General features: G+C 40.6%; 1 protein-coding gene across 50 annotated transcripts in view; it reads left to right on the forward strand.

The window, feature by feature from the left end:
* The window catches only part of PLCB4 (phospholipase C beta 4), a 440,816-nt gene that overhangs the window by 330,980 nt on the left and 85,779 nt on the right, over positions 1–24,057 (forward strand). For 38 of the 50 annotated variants that reach the window (XM_089307289.1, XM_070052074.2, XM_089307288.1 and 35 more), the window contains 5 exons: positions 3,021–3,102; positions 3,874–3,974; positions 4,614–4,671; positions 12,870–12,978; positions 18,028–18,238. In XM_089307289.1, the coding sequence (XP_089163415.1) occupies positions 3,021–3,102; positions 3,874–3,974; positions 4,614–4,671; positions 12,870–12,978; positions 18,028–18,238 (561 nt within the window). The remainder of the gene's footprint in view (positions 1–3,020; positions 3,103–3,873; positions 3,975–4,613; positions 4,672–12,869; positions 12,979–18,027; positions 18,239–24,057) is intronic. The other 12 variants (XM_089307295.1, XM_089307302.1, XM_089307304.1 and 9 more) reach the window with 1 other exon arrangement.

Here is a 24,057-nt window from a genome sequence, read left to right on the forward strand (position 1 = left end):
ATTCTGTGTGGGCAAGCAAAAATATAGGGCTCCTTTAGTTCCTAGGATTGTTATCTTAATCATCTGTCAAATCCTTTGGAATCTAGAATTTAAGCAGGACCCTAATAGGGTTGGATGCAACTCAAGGGGCATTTGTTTTTATGGGATTTCTTTTGAGGAAAGTGTGGCAATTTGTTGATACAACAAAAACTCAGTGAGCACCTAGTAACAATGAAGTACTAAGCTGAATTCTGTGTGCACAAGGCAATATATAAAGAGTCCAGTGAAACACTGGCCTATATAAATACTCTAAAAATGGGCTGTGTTCCCAGGAAATGCCCCCATGATGTTGTCTGAAACATCCTCAACCTGAGAAAAGTGTGTTTCTCTTAGGATTCTGGTTAAATTACTCTATGAGCCTTCCTTGCTCCCATCTTCTGTCCTGGGCTCAATCTCTTTTAGAATGAGGTAGACAAATCTGTGGTAAGATTGCCCAGCCAGTGCACCCTCATGAATAGGTGGGTCTCCTCCACACCCCAGACATTCTTATTCTACTTCCTACTTCTTGGCACCTGATCAAAAAAGTCCATTCTCATACAATCTTCCGTTGCCTCACCATCCAGGTTCTGTTTCACTAGAAAGGCTCGGGCTCCATACCTGCTACAATTATGACCATCAGTCAGTTTTTATCTTGTCTTACCACACTGGTCCAAACCTAACAGAGGCTCAGCTCAGCTGGGCTACCCTTTGAGATTGCTATGCATAGATTGTCCTCCGATTACAGATGCCAGATACTCCATAGTATCTGCAGTTCATATGTTAACAATACTCTTTTGAAAAAAGGCTCAATGGCTGCTTCCTCCTAAATTAAAAGGTCAGATAAATTGGATCTCACCCAATTCAGTGTATAAAAATTGCATGAATTCTTGAGGTGTGAAAATGTGGGCTCCCTCTATCCTAGAAATATGTTGACTAGTTTTTTTTAATATCACACATGTGCTGTATCTGTAAGTTAAATAGAGTCCATACACTTCTTTATACTTGAATACAACTGTCTCAGGCACTTTTAAAAGTGTACTCCTTAAAGTAGTCTTGGGCCCCATAAGAAACAATAAAGCTTTGATGAACACAGTAATTCATTTACCTAAAGCTATAGCTTCCCAGTCTATTTTAGGAAGTCCTACTCTGCTCTTGAAGTGGTGCTTTCTTCCACTTGACAAGATTGACTGTCTGTCAGCACTTTTATTTGGAGGTTGTCTTCCACTTAACAGGAATGGCAAAATAAATGATAAGTTTGAGCATGAGATGCTGTTAAAAACTCCTCTGATGCTCATAGGAAAAGCATTCCAAAGCTAAGCTTCACGGATAAAAATAAACTCTTATCTTCACATTAAAGCTGGACTATTTTTTTTTTTTTTGAAAGGCAGAGTTACAGAGAGGCAGAGAGAGAGGGGGAGGGGAGGGAGAGAAAAAGAGAGAGAAAGAGAAAAAGGGGAAGAAAGATCTTCCATCCACTGGTTCACTTCCCAAATGGCCGCAATGGCAGGAGATGGGCTTATCCGAAGCAGGAACCAGGAGCTTCTTCTAGGTCTCCCACGTGGGTGCAGGGGCCCAAGGGCATCGGACAACTTCTGCTTTCCCAGGCTATAACAGAGAGCTGGATCGGAAGTGGAGCGGCTGGGACTTGAACCGGCACCGGCATGGGATGCCAGCACTGCAGGCAGCGACTTTATCCACTACGCCACAGCACTGGCCCCAAAGCTCGACTTCTGAGTTCAGATAATCACAGTAGAAAGTCACCTGAGCGTCCTGTTAGGAAGTGTATAAAGGCTTAGACACTTAGAGCCAAGTACTGACTGCTCCCCTTGAAAGCTTCTATTCTGAGTGTTACCAGTGCATCTATAACGGAGGCAGGAGTCTCTCCACCAAGATACGTGCTCAGTGGGATGTTAACCATTTGACTAGCCTACATGCTCACTGTGGTCATGAAATGGCCAAACATACGTGTGTCAGGGTAGTGCCAATATTCTGTTGACACATTGCATAATTGCTCCCCTGTCTCCTCCCAGACCTGTCACTTTCATCATAAAGTCCCTAATAAAGGCAGCTGGCATTTCAGAGTGGCTCAAGGGCTCTAGGCTTAAAAGCAAAAACAAAATATAAGATAATGTGTCTCAACTGTAATAAGTGTGAAAACCAGGACTAATGCAATCAGAGGCTGGGCTCAGTGCTAAGGGGCCTCCTAGGGCTCCCTAGGGCCCTATATTGTCAACATGAGGTTGTTTTATTCTAGAGCTACTGTCAGTCACATCTGCCATACTCCTTTTTCCTAAGAAAATAATTTGGTAGGATCAAAATGTATCATTGTTTGATGTATCATTGTTTGTCCAGTGGTTTTTGTTTTTTTGTTTTTTGTTTTTTGTTTTTTTTTTTTTGACAGGCAGAGTGGATAGTGAGAGAGAGAGAGAAAAGTCTTCCTTTGCTGTTGGTTCACCCTCCAATGGCTGCCACGGCTGGCACGCTGTGGCCTGCGCACCGCGCTGATCCGAAGGCAGGAGCCAGGTGCTCATCCTGGTCTCCCATGGGGTGCAGGGCCCAAGCACTTGGGCCATCCTCCACTGCACTCCCGGGCCATAGAAGAGAGCTGGCCTGGAAGAGGGGCAACCGGGACAGAATCTGGCGCCCCGACCAGAACTAGAACCCAGTGTGCCGGCGCCACAAGGTGGAGGATTAGCCTAGTGAGCCGCGGCGCCGGCCTGTCCAGTGGTCTCTACCTCTTGGCGCCCCCTATTTTCACTGGCACCGCAGGGAGATTGCTTGTCTTACACTCAGGCTCCATCAGTCGTAGAGCCAGCTTTGGAGACTGGGACCCTGTTGGACGAGCCAATGTGAGGAATGAAAAACACCTGCGAATGAAATGCAAATTTGTTTTGAGTTTTCTTTTCTCTTAGTCCTGCATCCCTGGTACTACTCGCATCTTGCGTTAGAGAAAAGAGAATGAACACTAATATGAATTTTTCTTTCTTTCTTTTCTTCCCTAGTATTACTAGAACATTTGCATCGGGAAAAACAGAAAAGGTCATCTTCCAAGCACTCAAGGAGTTAGGTCTTCCCAGTGGAAAGGTATTCATTAGCAATGTATTTCTAAAACCACATTGTTTATTAGATCCTCCTATGTAATAAGTAAATTATTTATATTAAACTGACCTCAGATGAAGCATTAAATTAAGTAACATAGAGTATAGTAGATTTTCTTTCATTTTTTATTCCTCCCTTTCTCCCTCTCTCCCCTCCTTCTATTTTCTGAGCATTTTAACCTAAATGTTCTAAAATTTAAATAATTTATTTCAAAATGATTTTTGTCAGCTTTATTAAGAAAAAGAAACAGTATTTTTTAGAATTTCTTTAAGCATTTATTTATTATTTATTTATTTTAAAGGCAGTATGACAAAGAGACAGGAGATACAGAGAGAGAGAGAGATATTCTTCCATCATCTGGGTCCCTCCTCAAATACCCACAACAAATAGGGCTGGGCCAGGCTGAATCCAGGAGCCAGGAATTCCATCCAGGTCTCCCACAGGGGTTGCAGGGGCCCAAATATTTGGGCCATCATCTGCTGCTTTCCCAGGTACACTAGCAGGAACCTGGATCAGAAGTGGCATAGTTGGGACTCAAACTTTGGCACACTGATGTGGGACGTGGGCATCCCAAGTGACTGCTTAACATGCTGTGCGACAATGCCCATCCCTGTCCTGACTTCTGTCAAAAAGAACTGGAGATGGACGCCCTGGGATTCCAAGTGGCCATCACTTTGGTTCTTTACCCTGTAGATTCTCACTTTCCTAGGAGAAAGGAGGTTCTGTGATTTATGACACTCTTTTTATGCTTTGCAGAATGATGAGATTGAGCCTGCAGCATTTACTTACGAAAAGTTCTATGAACTGACGCAAAAGATTTGTCCTCGGACGGATATAGAAGATCTTTTTAAAAAAATGTAAGTCCCTTTATGAGATAGTGTCATGTACATTTTCCTAGTCCATGTAGATTTTTAGAAATTTTTTGATAGAATATTTTAATACAGTATGTTGGAAGTGTCTAGGAATATTTAGTTAGGGTTATGTTTTCACCCCTTAGTTTTATCAGTATAAAATGTGAGTTTCTGAGAAATTTTGACATAAATTACTTGCAGCACCTGGAACTCCCCTTCTCCCTACCCCCGCCCCTGGCATTGGCTTTACTAACTACCTACAATTTTAACCTGCTCCTTTAGGTATTAACCCATTATGTGAACTAACTAGATTCAGTTTGGAATGTTATTATGTTGTTGAAAAGTTCGTTCATTCCAACTATTTCAAGTGGATGACTTACATGTTGTTTTTGAAATGATATCGTTGGATAATGCTAAAGAATTGCAGACGTTTTCTGTGACCTAGAGGGATTAATTTCTTGCCTTTCCTTTATTGCTGTTGTGTTCCCCCAACCCCCTTCCAGTCTCTGGCCATTTTAAGAATCCACCACTACTTCAGGTTAGAAAATAAGTTTAGAATTATCATCAACAAATGTCAACATGTAAATCGTACCTACTGTAGCATCATATACAAAAACTTACTTTTTCTAATAAATTTTTTTTCAGCAATGGAGACAAAACTGATTATTTAACGGTAGACCAATTAGTGAGCTTTCTAAATGAAGTAAGCTTTTTCATACATTAACTCCATAAAGTCTGTGTGCAGTGGCTTGCTTCCCCCATTGTCCTCATTGCATGCCCGCATCCTACTCCTTATCCGCTTTGCTTCTGACCTGCTGAGCTTTCCCTTATGGCTTTACCAGGTGCAAAAATCAGCTGCTGCCCTGTGTGTTCATGTGCTTCCCACCTGTTGGCTTTGCACACCGCTTTTTGTTGGTTTCTCGCTGTAACATTTAGCTCTGGTTCTGTGTGTTATGTGTGAATTTTATAATTACTTAATTGTGTCTGTGTTTTTGCAAGATGATATTTAAAGTACTGTTTTTCTGTTGATTGTGTTAAATAGAGAATGGACTGGGTTTACCACACTGTAGGTGAATTCTCCATTGCTAACTTTGTCTCATACTTTTGCATGGACTGACTGGAAAGCTTTATTTTTGTCTCTTAGTGAATTGCATGTAAGAAACATATATAGGTTCAAATAAAATATTTTGACAACAAGAAAAATCCTTGAGTTCCTGGGTGAAAATACAGCATTAGGCCAATTGAATTTCAGGTTAAATTTTTACTTTTAAATTTTTATTACTAACTAGAGCTAATTTTAGAATATGATTCACTTAGCAACAAGAACTTATAGTCAAAAATTTGCTTAAGCACAAAAGATAAAATATTTTAGAACAACTAAAGGTGACAACTTTTTTACAACTAAAATAAATTTTTTATCTTTACATGTGCACAAAACAAAATGTTTTTTCTTCACTGAAACCCATTCAGGCTCTTCATGATCCAAAGAGGAAAATCCACTTTTTTTTTTTCATAACACATCAAGAATAAGAAAAATTTAAGTGAGAAATGGACAGTATATTTTAGTTTCAGAATAATCAAAGTTAATCATTGTACCATATGAAGAGAAAAGGTTAGGAAACACAGGATCATGCCAGACACAAAGTATGGCCATTAGAAAAGACAGCAGGCAGAGTGTGACTGGCCTCTTTGTAGAGACTTAGCACATCTTCACCAGAGGTTTTCTCTTTTCTTCCCTGGTGAGGGTTCAGTGGCTCCCAACCTAAGTGGTTGCACTTTAGAAATTGCACTAAGTCTGAATGCGCTGATATAAGAAAGAGAAGGCACACTGCGTAGCTGCACAGATGCTGCCTCTTTCAAATGATCATTTCAGTACAACATGATACTTATTTTACTTGACAACTTTTCAAGTTCTTCTGCTCCACTTTTTAGTCATGCAAATACTACATTCATGATCTTTACCCAGATATTATCCACATTCTTAAGCTACTGTGGCTTGGAGGTTACCTTGGCTTGCTCTGTTTCCCTAACCCTTCCCCCTTCTGCCTTTTGTTTTTTTGGTTTTGTTTTATTTCCCTCAACTTCTCTATGCACTTTGGTTCATTGATCATCTTAAGTGTGGTGAGATTGGCAGGAATCCTGCTTCCTGCTCAACAGGGAAGATAAGTTAGCAGAGAGGAGAAAATCTAACACATCCTCAGTGGGCCACCTCCTAACACAGGGCATCTTCTGGTGCGCTTTGAGATGAAGGCAGCCCCCAGCCATCTGGTAAACATCTCAGAGACCTCACTCCTGCCTTGCACTTTTCACATAAAGACACAGTTCTGACATCTGGAGGGTGGATGCTGCCTTCATAGACCCTGTCCAGTTCATTTCCTTTTAGGGGTTGTTTTCTTTGGCCTACCACTAGTCACTCTTGTAATTCCTAGGAGTTTTTATTTTTTATGCTGTTTTTAAAATGTATTAGCTTTTTTTTGAAAATTTTAAGGAGGCTTTAATTTAGTTCTTAAAAATGTGATCACCTGTACTTTCTCTGGCTCTGTCAGCTACATTCTTTCTTAAGAAAAATGCTTATCATTAGTCAACTTTTGTTTTCTGTCACTACTGCAGTGGACAATTGTATTGTGTTCATTTATTTTCTAATGTTTTCTCCTATTTGCTTACTATTCACAGTAAGGAAGTACCTTGCATTTTTAAAAATATTTTATTTATTTATTTGAGAGGCAGAGTTACAGGCAGAGAGAGGGAGAGACAGAGAGAAAGGTGTTCCATCTGCTATTCACTCCCCCAGATGGCTGCAACAGTCAGAGCTGGACCAATCGAAGGCAAGAGCCAAGAGCTTCTTCTGGGTCTCTCATGCAGGTGCAGGGGCCCAAGGACTTGGGCCATCTTCCACTGCTTTCCCAGGCCTTAAGCAGAGAGAGCTGAATGGGAAGTGGAACATCCAGGACATAAACCAGTGTGTAAATGGGATGCTGGTGCTGCATCCAGAGTCTTAGCCTACTATGCTACAGCACCAGACCTGTACCTTGAATTCTTGATACTACTTCTGAGATCAGCGTGATTCTTGACTTTTGTAGGTCAGAGACTTGAAGACAGCCCAGAAAAATGTATAGCCTTTATTTTTAATTCAAATAGCTGCTCTGAATCTCTTTCTTTTCTATCCTAGATAACTCAATCAGAAGGATTAAACAAAAAGTTTGAATATCTCACAGAAGAAGCTTTTCAAACCCACAGAACATTCTGTCTGCTCCTGTACTCCCTCATTTGAGTTCTGCCCTCTCATCTCTCTAATATCGAAACTATCCCTTAGGCCGAGTGAGTTCATAACCCCTAATTAAGAGAAACAGAGAGAGCTCATTCAAGAAAGAATCAGGCGTGGAATGTAAAGGTCTGTGACTCCAAAATGCCTCAGCCACATAATCTCAACAAGCCTTTATGCCACATTGCATTGGAAGCCCTGGATCGTGCAGTAAGACAGGGAAAAATAAACAAGTCCCCTGAATGCTAGAAAAGGAAAAGGCCTGGGTCTCAGTATTTGCAGATGCTGGTAGATTGTCTATCCAGATACCAAAAATAATTGAGCAAAAAAATAAAAAAAAATTCTTAATTAGAGAGTTCAGCAAGGTAACCAGAGAAGCAATCAGAAAAGCAAAAACTCATACACACACATATATACATCCACATTTATTAATTAGTACAGATAATTTAAAAATCCTATTTATGGTAGCAAATGTCATGCAGACTGCCACTTCCTTCCACCATGGAAATCTTACTCTCTCTGAAATTTTCTGTTTGGTGTACTAATGTGTGTCTCCAGGAGGCTGGAAGGAGAGGAGAGACTACTGGCCGTGGACTGGCTTGGTTGCCTGGTGGGACATCTGCTCCCATTCCTGTTATCAACACTTATAACTTTCCAGAAGTAGCTTCATACCTGCCTTCTCACCTGCTTCTCAGTACCTTCTTGGTCATTGTTCTGCAAAGTTCAATCCATGGCAACAGCACTGATACCTTCTGGAAGCTGGTTAGAAATGCAGAACCTCAGGTTTCACCCAGACCTGCAGAGTTACAATACACATTTTTTTTTTTTTGACAGGCAGAGTGGACAGTGAGAGAGAGAGAGACAGAGAGAAAGGTCTTCCTTTGCCGTTGGTTCACCCTTCAATGGCCGCCGCAGCCGGCGCGCTGCGGCCGGCGCACCACGCTGATCCGATGGCAGGAGCCGGGTACTTATCCTGGTCTCCCATGGGGTGCAGGGCCCAAACACTTGGGCCATCCTCCACTGCACTCCCTGGCCACAGCAGAGAGCTGGCCTGGAAGAGGGGCAAGCAGGACAGAATCCGGCGCCCTGATCAGGACTAGAACCTGGTGTGCCGGTGCCGCTAGGTGGAGGATTAGCCTATTGAGCCATAGCGCCGGCCCTACAATACACATTTAACAGGAGTCCCAGATGATTTGTCTACACACTAAAGTTTCTGAAGTACTGTCCTAGTGGAGTACTGGATTCCTCCTAGAAATGCTTAGTGTGAGTGGGAAAATGAGGAGAGTAGCATATGCATTCTGTTATTCTCCATAAAAAAATTTTGTCATGGAAATCCAGCACTTAGATCTAAAATTTTGCCACAGCTATATGTCTTAGTCCCAAGCAATACACAGAGGGAAACTTTGCCTAAATTATGAAGCTTGCAAACCAGAGGCTAGCGGAGCTAACAGAGGCACTCGCTGTGAGCTGCACGTGGTGAGATAATCCATCTATTCAGCTGCTCATATGTGGCAAGATTAATAAAATCTCTGAACCTCAGTTTCTTTCATCTCCTTTTCTCTGATCCAAATGTGAAGCTGAATTAATTTTACTTTTACCTTCTCTGTTTTAAATTATTTCTTCTTTTTTGAGATAGAGCAAGTGAGCAAGTAAGCATGAGCTCCCATCTGCTGGTCCAATCCCCAAAGACCTGCAACAGCCAGGACTGGGCTAGGATTGAAGCTGGGAGTCAGGAATATACTCCAGGTCTTCCACACATGAGGCGGGAACCCATCAGTTGAGCCATCACTACTGCCTCCTGTGGTCTGCCTTGGCAGGAAGCTGGAGACAGGAATCAAACCAGGCACTCCAGTGTAAGAAATGCGGATCCCAACCACTGGGCTAAATACCATCTCCACTGGCTATGTGAGATTTTATATGGATGATAATAACTACAAGCTTGTGGAGTTGAAAACTGCCTGGAGGTCAGGAGAGAGAGAGAGAGATCAAAATAAGGAAGAGAGGATAAAAGGTCTTAGATGCCCACTGCAATCAAGAATTAGCTTTATTTTTTATTTATTTATTTTTTTTTATAGGCAGAGTTAGACAGTGAGAGAGGAGAGAGACAGAGAGAAAGGTCTTTTTTCCGTTGGTTCACCCCTCAAGTGGCCGCTACGGCCAGTGCGCTGCACCAATCCAAAGCCAGGAGCCAGGCGCTTCCTCCTGGTCTCCCATGGGGTGCAGGGCCCAAGCACTTGGGCCATCCTCCACTGCCTTCCCGGACCACAGCAGAGAGCTGGCCTGGAAGAGGAGCAACCGGGACCGAAAACAGTGCCCCAACGGGGACTGGAATCCGGGGTGCCGGCGCCGCAGGCGGAGGATTAGCCTAGTGAGTCGTGGCACCGGCCAAGAATTAGCTTTATTTTGTTGTTATTATTTAATAGCCCCATATCTCACACCCTATATCCCCATAAGGATAAACCTGATACTTCTTATTTTTTCAGGTACATAAAAAGGGCCCAAGATTTCTTTCCTAATTACAATACTCATATTCTTTAACATATAGGCAAAGAAAGAAGTATTTCATCCTATGAATAAGCTTACATTTGCCAAATAGTACTTTCTCTTTTGTATATCCTTTCTGAATATTAAATATGTCATCAGTCATGTCTCCCAGGACTGATTGGATTGAAATCAGTTGATACCTTTTCTTAGTGAAAATAAAGACTACATAATGGGGACCAGTATATTATATCTTCATTTTTCTGAGCACCATTCTCTGGAAGCTATTTGAAATCTCATTTTGCAAAGCATCGGATACCATGGGGTGGATGTCCTAGATAAATTACTTATCCAACTGAAAAATGATGGCCCCTCTAAACTGTGAGGCATATGCCTCGCTGTGCTTGTGTCTACACAGAACTCTTCTGTAACCTTACTATTCTGAGATTACCTGCAAAGGAACTTTTCTTTATTCTTTTCACGTAAAAATTACAGTCTTATGACTCTTATGTACACCTTACCATTGGTTTCCTTGCCTTTGGATTATCTAGATTATGCTGTGCTGTCTTTCGTAAACATGAGCATTTAATGGAAAGCAAAAGTTTATGTTATCTGATGGAACAGATGCAGAGAAAGGCTGTTTCATATTTGTGCACGTAATAATCATATTCTGCGAGTATAGTTTTTAGTATATGAGATTATGGTACACTGACTGTAGGACTTAGCTTTTTTATATTGTTTCTGATAAATGGTCCAATGCATATCATATCCTCCCTGCATTTTAATGGCATTTAACAGGGAAGAATTTCAAATAATCAGCACTATTCTTGTAAGACTTAGGTGCTTTTTTACTGATATGCAAGCATATGAGAATGCATATTGTTAAAAACAGTGCTTCTTAAACTTGAATGCATCAGAATCATCTAGCAGGCATTTTAAACAGATTCCTGGGTGCTATTTCAGGGAATTGGTTTCAGTAGGTTGGAATTAGTCTCAGAATTTGCGTTTCCAACAAGTGCCCAGGTAGTAGTGATGATAATGCTGCCACCACAGACCATACTTCAAGTGACACCATGTAGAATACACACAGACATGTATATAAGTTGCTAAAAAATGTCTGTTTTTCATCTCCTTTGTTTAACTGTATTTCATCTCTTCTCTGTAGCTGAAACTCTTTTTCTCCTACTTTTTCATTCATATGGATTTGTCCCATCATCTCCATGAGTTCAGGATACTTATCAATGAACATATCCTTAAATCAAAAAATTTTAATAAAGAGGAGAAATGGAGTGGATTGATTGGAAGTCAGTTGTATAAATTGATGAACATAACTTTACTGGGGTCGAGAAAGGACCTTTCTTGTTCTACATTCCATCTTCTTACAGTGTATTATTTATGGAGATGGGAAGAATAATGGAGGTGCCTACAAGAGTTTTTGCTTTGTTTTGTTTGTTTTTGGAACAGTGCATTCTCACCAGGGTTGGAGTTCAGCATTCCCTCCTAGAGTGACCTCTTTGCATGATGGCATCAGTTTCCTGTACAAGGTGTAGCATGCCTTCACTTGCCTGGCATTCCATGGTCCACTTCACAACTTCTCTTTCTCTGTATATCCTATAACTTTTGTTTTTTAAAATCTCAAGCCCTGTTATTAATGTACCAGTTTCTGCTCTAGCATATGCATGGGTGTGAGCTGTTGTGAGCCACAGTTTCTTAGATGACAACAGAAGCATGTTTCATTGGGATAAATTGCTAAAAAGATATTGATTCCTTGTGAGTTAACACTCTCAGTGGGGGAGGAGGTGATACCAGGAAAAGTGAAAGCTACCTATGCTTGAGGAAATGATAAGTGTCCGTTGGCCAAAAGCATTCATTCTGTGTAGAGCCCACTTTTCAAATGGCCATTCCAGAACAGATGGGGAAGAGATCCATATGAACTCTTAAAAAACAATTGCTTCTTAAATATCCCTCCAATCACATTTTTGCAAAGACTGTGCATATATTTGGGTAAAGAGTTATTCTTAAGGGTCTATTTATCAATCAGAGTTTGCTCACATCTGCTTATCTCTCATTATTTATTTATGTATTTGAGAAATGACTGGAGACACAGTGTAGTACTCTAATTCACAGTGAATAGTAAGGAAGTTTATTGGCTCCACTGCCTCCATTTACACACACATGCACACACACAGACACAAGCACACAGACACACACAGTGTCATAGCTGAGTCAACTAGTAGATGGACATTTCACCACTAGTCTGAAGTCAGGATAACACCTCTGTAGGAACAGCTTTGCCCCAGTGCTCATGTTGTACCAGCAGCACCTGAGGTGACAATTTGTAAAGGATGATGTCCCTGGCCTCCCCTGTGCTTTTGCCATTCCCATAATCTCAGCCCAAGGAATTTTATTAGGGAAGACTAAATTAAATTCAAGAGTAAAAAAGATGTTTCTGAACTGCTGATATTTAAATATAGACTTTTATATTGTTCATAGCTGATAAATATTCTTGTGCTGATTAAATTTCAGAATTATAATTAGTTCCTTTTGTAAAACATTTAAATTTTCAGAGCATCCAAGAAATATTTTATTAATGTAGGAAGACAAAATCAAAATGATGTTTAATTGTCTAATAGTATTTTTGTTGTTATTGTTTGGGAGCTTTTTTGGCACTTAAATGAGTGTATTATCTATTTATTTTAATTTTTTGTCTTTTTAAAAAATACATTGGCTTTAATTTTATAGACATTTATGCCAATGAGTTCCCTATGATATGGAAATTAGACAACAATTCAATGGACACACACCTTCTGCTATACATCCTTCAGCTTTTGAAGGGAAAAAAATGAATTTTTCTCTTTCCATAGTTCAATGACGGGAATGGACACACACCTTCTGCTATACATCCTTCAGCTTTTGAAGGGAAAAAAATGAATTTTTCTCTTTCCATAGTTCAATGACGGGAATCAGAGAATACTCCCAGATTTGGACTTTTTGAAACCTATTTTAGGGAAAAGAACAGAAAGATAGTGAAATCCCATCTTTGTAATTATAAACATGATAGTCTAGATTTATGTTGCTTTAGAAATTATATACTTAGTAATGTGTTATACCTCAAGGGGAGAAATGTCAACCTAAATGAAATTATTTTCTCATCATAGCATCAACGAGATCCTCGACTGAATGAAATTTTATTTCCATTTTATGATGCTAAAAGGGCAATGCAGATCATTGAGATGTATGAGCCTGATGAAGATTTGAAGAAAAAAGGTAAAGAAAGAAAAAAATAATGTTTTTCTTTGAAACAAGAAATTTACCAAATTTCAAGCCCTTAGATTTTTAATTGAAAGTATCTATACATGCTTTGGAATGCCCATAAACCAAAGATGATGACTGATTTTTTTTTTTGGGGGGGGGGCCTGTTCTTAAGTTAATGTGAATTTTACCTTTCTTCAGAATAAGTTCATGCCATTTGAAGTATCCTGTTAACTTTATTGTGTGATTAAGCACATTATTGTGATATTCCCCCATATACCTTCTTATATTGGCTCTTAGCATTGCCTGTTACTTAAAATGAAAAATGCCGCATCTAGTCTCTGTCTGCAATCCATGAAAAGTGTTCCTATCATCTAACAATTTACACCTTCATTTTCTCCCTTTTGTTTTCCCAACCCAAATAAAGTAATACATGATTTGTTGTGCCACTTAGCTTTCTTTGACTTCTGATACGGAAGATAAATATACTTTTGTGAATTTAAGTCGCTGGGAATGATTTTATCAAATTATGGCGTTTCTCGATCTTTGCCCTGTCCAGTGAAACTTTGGAAACAAGGCAGCATCCAAATATTTGTCAAAGGAAAGGCATGGGGAGGATTTATGGGTTCTGTGTCATAGCGGCAGGAAACACCTGCTGAGCATGGGAGGCATGTGAACATAGCCGTATGGCAAGTTCTGGATGTACCTAAGCCAGAGCCCCCGCCTTTGTGGAGATTGTGAGGCATCATTTCTATCTGTCCCATGTGCTCATGAATCTCAAGGCCTCAGGTTCCTCCTCTTTTAATAACAGTTGTATCTGATGCCAGTGAATATGGCTGAGAGATTATGCATTCTCTGGCCCCACACAGAAACTTTTATAGGTATTCCTGACCTACCACACCCTGTAACTTCACTCCTGAACTCGTTCCAAGTCCAATGGACTTTTCCTCTGGTTGTAGTCATACATTTCAACTTTATGCTAGTGGCTCAGTTAACCATTTTCAGCCAGAATGCCTCATTACTGACCTCTTACCAATAGCCTGAGTTCATAATTTTTTCCATGTTGGATTTGGTTGAAGCAAAGGGATAGTCAGGTTTGTAGAACTTAGCACTTTGCAGTAATGGGAGGTGTTGTGTGACTCTCATTTCTACCTTGTCACACTGTGACCCTGAGCAAGGAAATAGCTTCCTGGGCCTCAGTTTCCATACTTGCAAGTTGCTGGAGTTCAGGCAGTCATTTGTTGGTATTTCTCCACCCAAATTTCTTTCTTTTGTGGGCTGAGTGCCAAGCACTGTAGCAGATACTGGGAATTCACAACTGAGTAAGAGATGCACTGCCTTGAAAGTAGTTGTGATTTTTTTCAAGGGGAAAGGCAAGTGGCTCAATAACTTCTTAGCAGAGTGATAAGTGTTATAATGGAAGTATATCTTTGTTTATTTCTAAAGTCCTCTCAAGTGGGAGTCTAACAATGACCATTGAACCATCTAAAATTGTAGTGTCTCCATTTCACAATGACAGACATTTAAAAATCTGTAATTATCAAGTGTGGGTGAGAATATGGTATAAAAGGCATTTTTTAAAGAAGATATATTTACTTATTCAAAAATTAGAGTTACAGAGAGAGAGGGAGAGACACAGAGAGAGACAGAAATTTTCTATCAGCCGGTTCACTCCCCAGATGACTGCAATGGGCAAGACTGAGCCAGGAGCTTCATCCAGGTCTCCCATGTGGGTGACAAGTGCCCAAACACTTGGGCCATCTTCTGCTGCTTTTCCCAAGCCAATAGCAGGAAGCTGGATTGGAAGTGGAACAGCTGGGATACAAACCAGCACCCATATAGGATGCCAGCATTGCAGGCTGTGGCTTTACCTGCTCCACCACAACACCAGCCCCAAAAGACATTTTGGTGGGAATGTAAATAGGTGCAACAACTTGAGCCGGCGCCGTGGCTCAATAGGCTAATCCTCCACCTTGCGGCGCCGGCACACCGGGTTCTAGTCCCGGTCGGGGCGCCGGATTCTGTCCCGGTTGCCCCTCTTCCAGGCCAGCTCTCTGCTAAGGCCAGGGAGTGCAGTGGAGGATGGCCCAGGTGCTTGGGCCCTGCACCCCATGGGAGACCAGGAAAAGCACTTGGATCCTGGCTCCTGCCATCGGATCAGCGCGGTGCGCCGGCTGCAGCGGCGGCCATTGGAGGGTGAACCAACGGCAAAGGAAGACCTTTCTCTCTCTGTCTCTCTCTCTCACTGTCCACTCTGCCTGTCAAAAATAAAAAAAAAAAAAAATAGGTGCAACAACTTTGCTATTTTGTCAATAGCTCACAAAGTAGAAAATATGCTTCTTTTTTTTTTTTATTTTTTTGACAGGCAGAGTGGACAGTGAGAGAGAGAGACAGAGAGAAAGGTCTTCCTTTGCCATTGGTTCACCCTCCAATGGCCCCTGCGGCTGGCACGCTGCGGCCGGCGCACCGCACTGATCCGATGGCAGGAGCCAGGTACTTATCCTGGTCTCCCATGGGGTGCAGGGCCCAAGCACTTGGGCCAATCTCCACTGCACTTCCTGGCCACAGCAGAGAGCTGGCCTGGAAGAGGGGCAACTGGGACAGAATCTGGCGCCCTGACCAGGACTAGAACCCGGTGTACCGGCGCCACAAGGCGGAGGATTAGCCTAGTGAGCCACGGCGCCGGCCCAAAAATATGCTTCTCAAACAGCCCAGGTGTTACTCCTCTGTGAATGTACCCTGGAGAATCTCATACATTTCGCAAACTCTGAATGTCCGAGTGACATAGAACTTAGACCTCTGCCCCATCTGTGTTCACACTTTAGATGAGCTCATGCAGGTCCATGGCTTAAAGTTTCTCCTTATGCATGCAACTTTCAAATTCAACTGTGTAATCACAATTTCTAACTTAAACTACAGACCAGTAGTAGAACTCCCATTCAGGTATTGAAAGGGCATTTCCAGGATATAAGTATTTAATTCTACCTGTATTTGTATTTGATTCTACCTGTTCCCTCCCCCGACCTGTGCCTTTTCCAGCCTATAAAATGATACTGTTATTCACTGAGATTTTCAAGGCAAAACCCTTGGAATCATCCTTTTGTATTTCATTCAAACCACATATAACCTATCAGCAAAACTTGCAATATGCAACCTCAAAATAAATTCTAACTTACTTCTCACAATTTCCACCCATACCAGGGCATCCAATCCTATAACATCTCCCTATACAATGCCAGTTGACTTCTAACTTGTCTTCTCCTTTCTACTCAATGCTGTGCCTCACACAGAAGCCAGAATAAACCTTTAGAAACTGCTTCCATCCCCATTAGTCCTCTCTTTATAACCTTCCAAAGGGTCCCCAGCACACTTAGAATTAAAGTATCTTGTGAGGGCAAAAGCCCAAAAGATGTAGCCTGTGCCGTCCCATCTAACCTTATGTCCAGTAACTTTTCTCCTTGATCACTCCCTCCATCTTGCTGTCGTTGGATGAACTTGGCACACATAGCCCTGCCCCAAGTTCTTTGCACTTGCCTGGAGTGGGGGTCCCACCAGTGTGCTTGTGGCTCATCCCTGTTCATGTGTGTCAGCTTCCTCAAAGGGATTTCATTGGCCACATAGCCAACAGATCATTCTTCCATAATGCTTTTTGTTTCCTCTAGCACTTTCATGACATTATAGTGCACTACTTTATGTTTCTCTCATTCATTATGTATGAGTTGTATGAAGTCAGGATTTGTCTGTTTTCTTCTATCATTGCATCTATTCCATTGCCTAAAAAAGTACTTTCTCTTAGAATGAAGGAAAGTGCCCAACAAGGCAGGGATGTAAGTTTCTATTTCTAGTTATAATTAGAAGTGCCCTAAATATCTACTATATTATATAATGGATAATAAATTATGGTATACTCTTATATGGGCTACTATATATTCAGTGAAAAGTAAGTGAATGAGTTCCAAAAAAAATAAAAGTAGCCATTTCCAAATGCACACAGTGGGATAGTTTTTCTGTGTATTAAAAAACATTAGAATAGATCTATTGTTTGGATAAGTACATGTGTAGTAAAGTTGCAGAACCATTTTTGGAATGTTAAACAGGAAAACTATGGTGGTGGTTATCTATCTGCGTGGCAGCAGAGAAATGAAATTGAGGTGAAGTACACAGGGAATGGTAATGGCATTTGTAATAATGTGTTCCCCATAAAAATGTGAAGCAGTTCAGCAAATGTTAAGATCTGTCCAAGTTGTGGTTCAGGTCCAAGGTTATTTATTATGCTGTCATCTGTTCCCCTCTGTAAACCTGAAGTTGGTACATAACCTTCAAATGTTTATATTAAAAAGTAAAAAGTGAAGGCTGCATAGGAGAAGATGCATAAACATTTATTGTCTCTCCTGTGGTTACCACCTGGGTCCTGCCCCATGTCAGAAAGGTGTGATTGAAACGAATGTTTCGTGAGTGTTCTTCTCAAAGCCCCAGCCCCTGACATTAGATGAACAGGAAGATTAAATTGTTTACATTCAGAGAACCCACCATCTCCCAGAAAAACCCCTTCTCCAATCCAGTAAAAGCAAGAATGCCTTACAATGAATGCATTTCCCATTTTATTAAAGAGCACCTCTCAAATACGTTCTCGTTTACCACTCATGACAATTTTGGAAAGCACGTGGGGCCAGTAGTTTTCCCTGCTTAACAGAAGAGGAAGCTGAGACCCAGCTGCCTACAGAGTGATTGGCAGAAGCAGGAACTAGGTAAAGATTCCTTTGACCTCTTGTCTCCATAGCTCCTGGCACTGTGTTTCTGAATTTGGGAGTTGGGGGAGAGCAGTGTACATCTGCCACCATGGATGTGAAAGGAGAATGCCACATAATTGTGAAATGCACTCTGGAACTTAAACCATGCAATACTTACATTCAAGTCCTGAATGGTGAAAGGGTCTTAGGAAAGAGACTATGAAGATGTTTTTGTTCTTACTGTTTAATCTGTCCTGGCTACCATGAATGAATAAAACAAGAGATATGGACCTTTGGTGCTACAACTGCTACTAAGATGTTCTTTTTCCCTTAGGTCTCATATCAAGTGATGGGTTTTGCAGATATCTGATGTCAGATGAAAATGCTCCAGTCTTCCTAGATCGTCTAGAACTCTACCAAGAAATGGACCATCCCCTGGCTCACTACTTCATCAGTTCTTCCCACAATACCTATCTCACCGGCCGACAGTTTGGAGGAAAGTCTTCAGTAGAAATGTACAGACAGGTCCTCCTGGCTGGTTGCAGGTGAGAAACTCAAGATGGCCATTTGTTCTCTATGTATAATGCCCTTGGATTTACAGTAGGTACCCCTTATTTTCAGCACATGTTTTAGGACCCATCCAGTAGATATCTGAAGCAGAATATTTCTGAATTCTATGTAGTATGTTTTATTCTACACACACAAACATATGATAAAGTTTGTCTTATAAATTGCTCACAGAAAGTGATTAATGACAAGTAGTAATAAAATAGAACCATTAATGCTTTAAGTAAAATAAGGGTCACTTAAACTAAAGCACTGTAATATATAGTTTATCTGCTAGTGACTGTGAATGTTAAGTAACTAACTGGAAGTAGTATATACAATGTGAATGTGCTGGATAAAGGGAAGTTTCATGTTGCAGTCAGGACAGATCAGAACAGCATGAGATTTCATCATGGTAGCAGAATGGTATGAAATTTAAAACTAATTAATTGTTTATTTCTGGAACTTTCTGTTTAAGATTTTCAGACTGTGGTTGACCGTAACTAAATCCATGGAAAGCAAAACTCTAGATAAGGGGAAACCACTGCAATTTGTTTTTCTTTGAAAAATGTTTAATAGTAATTAGAGTACAAAGGATATTTATGCTTCTCTTCAGTGAATTATTATGATCATTTAATTGTAAGAAAGGAAGGACACTATCTTTTCCATGAACGTCCTGTGGGTCAAAAGATGTGTTTTTTACTATAAATTTGAAATATGCCTCCAAAATTGCAAAAGAGGGGGAATTGGATGAAGATGGTGGAGTAGGGAGGGAGCTTGCTACTCGAGTCTAGAAGACGGTTTTAAAAAAGTAGAAAGAGCACAGTCTCGGAAAAGTTAGAGACCAGCAGAGAAAACGACATAAATTGGAGGAATACAGTGGGCCTACGGAGAGGGCAAAGACATGCTCAACTTAGGACCCATCAGCTGAGAGCATCTGCACTAGCATTGGAGAGCAGGGTGAGACCAGACTGCAGCAGCACAAGAAGCCACTGGCAAAAAAAGCTACAAGAAGAGCCTAGAGGGAATCCGGCTTGGAGCCCCGTGGGGGATAGTGTACCTGCCAAAATAAAAGAGAAAATACACAGGGCGAGGGCACATTTCTCCTGGGTCATCCTGCAAAGGTGTCCTGTAACAAGCTGACAGAGAGCAGGCCTCATTTTAGACATACTTGACAGCTGCACCAGCTCATGTCCATGCCAAGCAACCAGCCAAGCAGAGACTCCTGAGTCAGGTAGGAAGAATGACAGGGGGCTGGGTGCTTGTGACTGTGAAAGGTTTGTATACCAGGACTGTGAAAGCAGTGAAGCTGCATAGGAGGACTCAGGGTGTGGCTGGGACACTGGGCAATCACTGTGAGAGACTCCACACAGTCAGGGCTGCCTGGTTACTTGGCGAGAAACATTGCTGGGGAATCTGAGCTTATACTAAGGACTGTACAGATCCTTTGTGTGGTCCTTGTGGCAGAGGGGACAAAAGTTATACTTACTGGGGCTAGCGCCCAGGCACTGGTCTCCTTCAAAGAAAGGAACTTAGCTGAGTCTATGCCATCAGACAGGAAGAAACCTCCCCTCTGATTAAAAAAAAAAAAAAAATTTTAGATTTACCACACCAAACTTGGGTGTGTCACCACAGACACAACATTCATCCTGGAGCACTGAACAGAGCTCCCTGGCCACTCCTATGACACGCCTCTAGGTACTCCCTGAAAACACACTCCACTAATCCAATCAGACATAGTCCAAAGATAAAAGACACCACAGTGAAAAATCAAAGAAGAAACCAATGAGTATCCCCACAAATGCAGATGACATACGCACCAAACCAAGAAGCAGGAACAAGGAAGACAACATGACATCCCCAAAAGAACACAACACCTCAATTCTAGATTGTGAAGATGATGAGACTGAAGAAACACCAGAAATGGAATTAAAAAAACTGATGGTAGAATTACTTAGAAGTAATCAGAACAGAGGGTTGTCAATGTGACTCACTTGGTTAATCCTCTGCCTCTGGCGCCAGCATCCCATGTGGGTGCTGGGTTCTAGTCCCGGTTGCTCCTCTTCCAGTCCAGCTCTCTGCTGTGGCCCGGGAAGGCAGTGGAAGATGGCCCAAGTGTTTGGGTCCCTGCACCTGCAAGGAAGACAAGGAAGGAGCACCTGGCTCCTGGCTTTGCATTGGCGCAGCGCCGGCTGCTATTTCAGGGGTGAACCAACAGAAGGAAGAACTTTCTCTCTGTCTCTCTCTCACTAACTCTATCTGTCAAATAAATAATATAATATAATATAATATAATATAATAAGAAGTAATCAGAACAAATACACAAACTAATGAAATCCATACATGACATGAAAGGAAATTTCTCCCATGAAATTGAGATCTTAAAGAGAAATCAAAATGAAGTCTTGGAAATGAAGAATTCAGTAGAACAAATAAAAATACAGTGGAAAGCCTTAACATCAGAATTGGTGAAGCAGAAAGAATATCCAACTTAGAAGACACAACACAGGAAAATAGACAGTCAGACCAAACACAAGAAGAAGAAAGTAGAAAACTGTAAAACACTGTTGGGAATCTACAGGATACTATCAAATGACCCAACATATATATAAGCTCTCACTTATGAATGAAAGTGAAATAAAGACCTTCCATGACAAAGAGAATCTGAAAGCGTTTGTCACCACTCATCCAGCCCAGCAGAAGATGCTTAAGGATGTGCTGCACACAAAAACACAGACGCATGATCATCACTACAAAAAAAAAGGTGAAGGCAGAAAATCTTCCACTAAAAGTACAAAGAAAATCCAAAGTTAACAGTAGGAATATTTATGGAAAAATAGCAGGGCAAAGTCATTACTTATCAATAGTCACGTTGAATGTAAATGGCCTTAAAAGACACAGATAAAAGACACAGACTGGCTGAATGGATTAAAAAAACAAAACCCATCTATTTGCTGCCTACAAGAAACACATCTCACCAACAAAGATGCACACAGACTGAAAGTGAAAGGATGGAAAAAGATGCTCCATGCTAACAGAAACCAAAAAAGAACTGGTGTAGCCATACTAATATCAGACAAAATAAACTTTAACACAAAAACTGTTAAAAGAGACAACGAATGATACTACATAATGTTTAAGGGATCAATTCAACAGGAAGATGTGACTATTGTAAACATATATGCACCTAATTACAGGGCACTTGGCTATTTAAAAGAAATGTTGAGGAATCTAAAGGGAGACATAGACTCAAATACAATAGTAATAGTGGGGGAGCGGTGCTGTGGCGCAGTGGGTTAATGCCCTGGCCTGAAGTGCCAGCATCCCATATGGGCACCAGTTCTAGACCCAGATGCTCCACTTCCCATCCAGCTCTCTGCTATGACCTGGGAAAGTAGTAGAAATTGGCCCCAATTCTTGGGCCTCTGCACCCACGTGGGAGACCCAGAAGAAGCTCCTGGCTCCTGGCTTCAGATCGGCACAGCTCTGGATGTGCGGCCAACTGGGGAGTGAACCATCAGATAGAAGACCTCTCTCTCTCTCACTCTCTCTTCCTCTCTCTCTCTCTCTCTCTGCCTCTCCTCTCTCTGTGTAACTCTGACTTTCAAATAAATAAATAAATCTTTTAAAAAAATAGTTATGGGGGACTTCAATACCCCACTTTCAGCAATGAACAGATTAACCAGACAGAAAATCAGCAAGAAAACAGCAGAGGTAATTGACACTATAGACCAACAGATATCTACAGAACTTTTCATGCTACAGTTGCAGAATACACATTGTTCTCACCTGAACATAGAACCTTATCTAGGATTGACCACATGCTAGGCTATAAAACAAGTCTTAGAAAATTCAAAAAAATCAAAATCATACCATGCATCTTCCCAGACCACAGAGGAGTGAAGCTGGAAATCAGCAACTCAGGAATCACTAGAACATAAGCAAACACATGGAGACTGAACAACATGCTCCTGAATGTACAGTGGGTCATAGAAGAAATCAAAAGAGAAAAAAAATTTTCTGGAAACAAATTAAGATGACATACAGTGTATCAAAACTTATGGGATACAGCAAAAGCAGTGTTAAGAGGAAAGTTTATAGCAATTGGTGCCTATGTCAAGAAGTTGGAAAGGCACCTAAAATGAGATATCAATGCATCTCAAAGATCTAGAAAAACAACAGGAAACCAAACCCAAAGCTAGTAGGAGAAAAGAAATTAGAGAAGAATCGACAAAATAGAAACAAAAAAATACAAAAGATAAGCAAAATAAAAAGCTGGTTTTTGAAAAAATAAAAAAAATTGACACATCATTGACACAACTAACCAAAAACACAAGAGAGAAGACCCAAATCAATAAAATTAGAGATGAAAAAGGAAATGTAACAACAGACACCACAGAAATAAAAAAGAATCATCAGAAATAACTATAAAAGGCTGTATGCCAAAAAACTGGGAAACCTAGAAGAAATGGATAGATTCCTGGACACATAAAACCTATCTAAATTGAGCCATTAAGACACAGAAAACTTAAACAGACCCATGACCACAACAGAAATTGAATCAGTAATAAAGACACCCCCCTCCCCAACAAAGAAAAGCCCAGGACCAGAGGGCTTCACTGCCAAATTCTACCAGACATTTAAAGAACTAACTCCAATTCTTCTCGGGTTATTCAAAACAGTTGAAAGGGAGAGAATCCTCCCAGATGCTTTCTATGAAGCTAGAATCACCTTAATTCCTAAACCTGAAAAAGATACAACAGAAAAAGAACTACAGACCAGTTTCCCTGATGAATATAGATGCAGAAATCCTCAACAAAATTCTAGCCATTTGAATCCAACAACATATCAGAAATATTCATCTGGACCAAGTGAGATTTATCCCTGGTATGTAAGGATGGCTCAACATTCACAAATCAATCAATGTGATACATCACATTAACAAACTGAAGAATAAAAAGCATTTGATTATCTCAATAGATTCAATGAAAGCATTTGATAAAATACAACACCTATTCATGATTGAAAATTCTAAGCAAACTGGGTTTTGAAGGAATGTTCCTCAACACAATCAAGGCAATTTATGACAAACCATGGCCAGTATCCTATTAAAGGAGGAAAATTGGAAGCTTTCTTACTGAGATCTGGAACCAGACAAGGATGCCCAATTTCACTATTGGTATTCACTATAGTCCTAGGAGTTTTAACCAGAGCCATTAGAAAAGAAAAAGAAATCAAAGAGATTCAAATCAGGAATGAGAAGTGAATCTATCCCTATTTGCAGATGGCATGATTCTATATATAGGGGATCCAAAAGACTCCTCCAGGAGACGATAGGAACTCATAGAAGAGTTTGGTAAAGTAGCAGGATATAAAATCAATACACAAAAATCAACAGCCTTTGTATGCATAGACAATGCCATGGCTGAAAAAGAACTTCTAAGATTGATCTCATTCAGAATAGCTACCAAAAAAATCAAGTACCTTGAAATAAATTTAACCAAGGATGTCAAAGATCTCTATGATGAGAATTACAAGACATTAAAGAAAGAAATAGAAGAAGATACAAAAATGGAAAAATCTTCCATGTTCATGGTTGGAAGAATAAATATCATAAAAATGTCCATTATTCTGAAAGCAATTTACTGATTCAGTGCAATACCAATCAAAATACCAATGACATTTTTCTCAGATCTAGAGAAAATGATGCTGAAACTCATATTGAAACACAGGAGACCTCGAACTAAATCAATCTTACACAATAAAAACAAATTCAGAGGCATCACAATACCAAATTTCAAGACATACTACAAGGCAG

This window comes from Oryctolagus cuniculus, chromosome 11 (genome assembly GCF_051225735.1).
Source record: "Oryctolagus cuniculus isolate XC-2025 breed Fujian yellow rabbit chromosome 11, ASM5122573v1, whole genome shotgun sequence".
Classification (NCBI taxonomy): Eukaryota; Metazoa; Chordata; class Mammalia; order Lagomorpha; family Leporidae; genus Oryctolagus; species Oryctolagus cuniculus.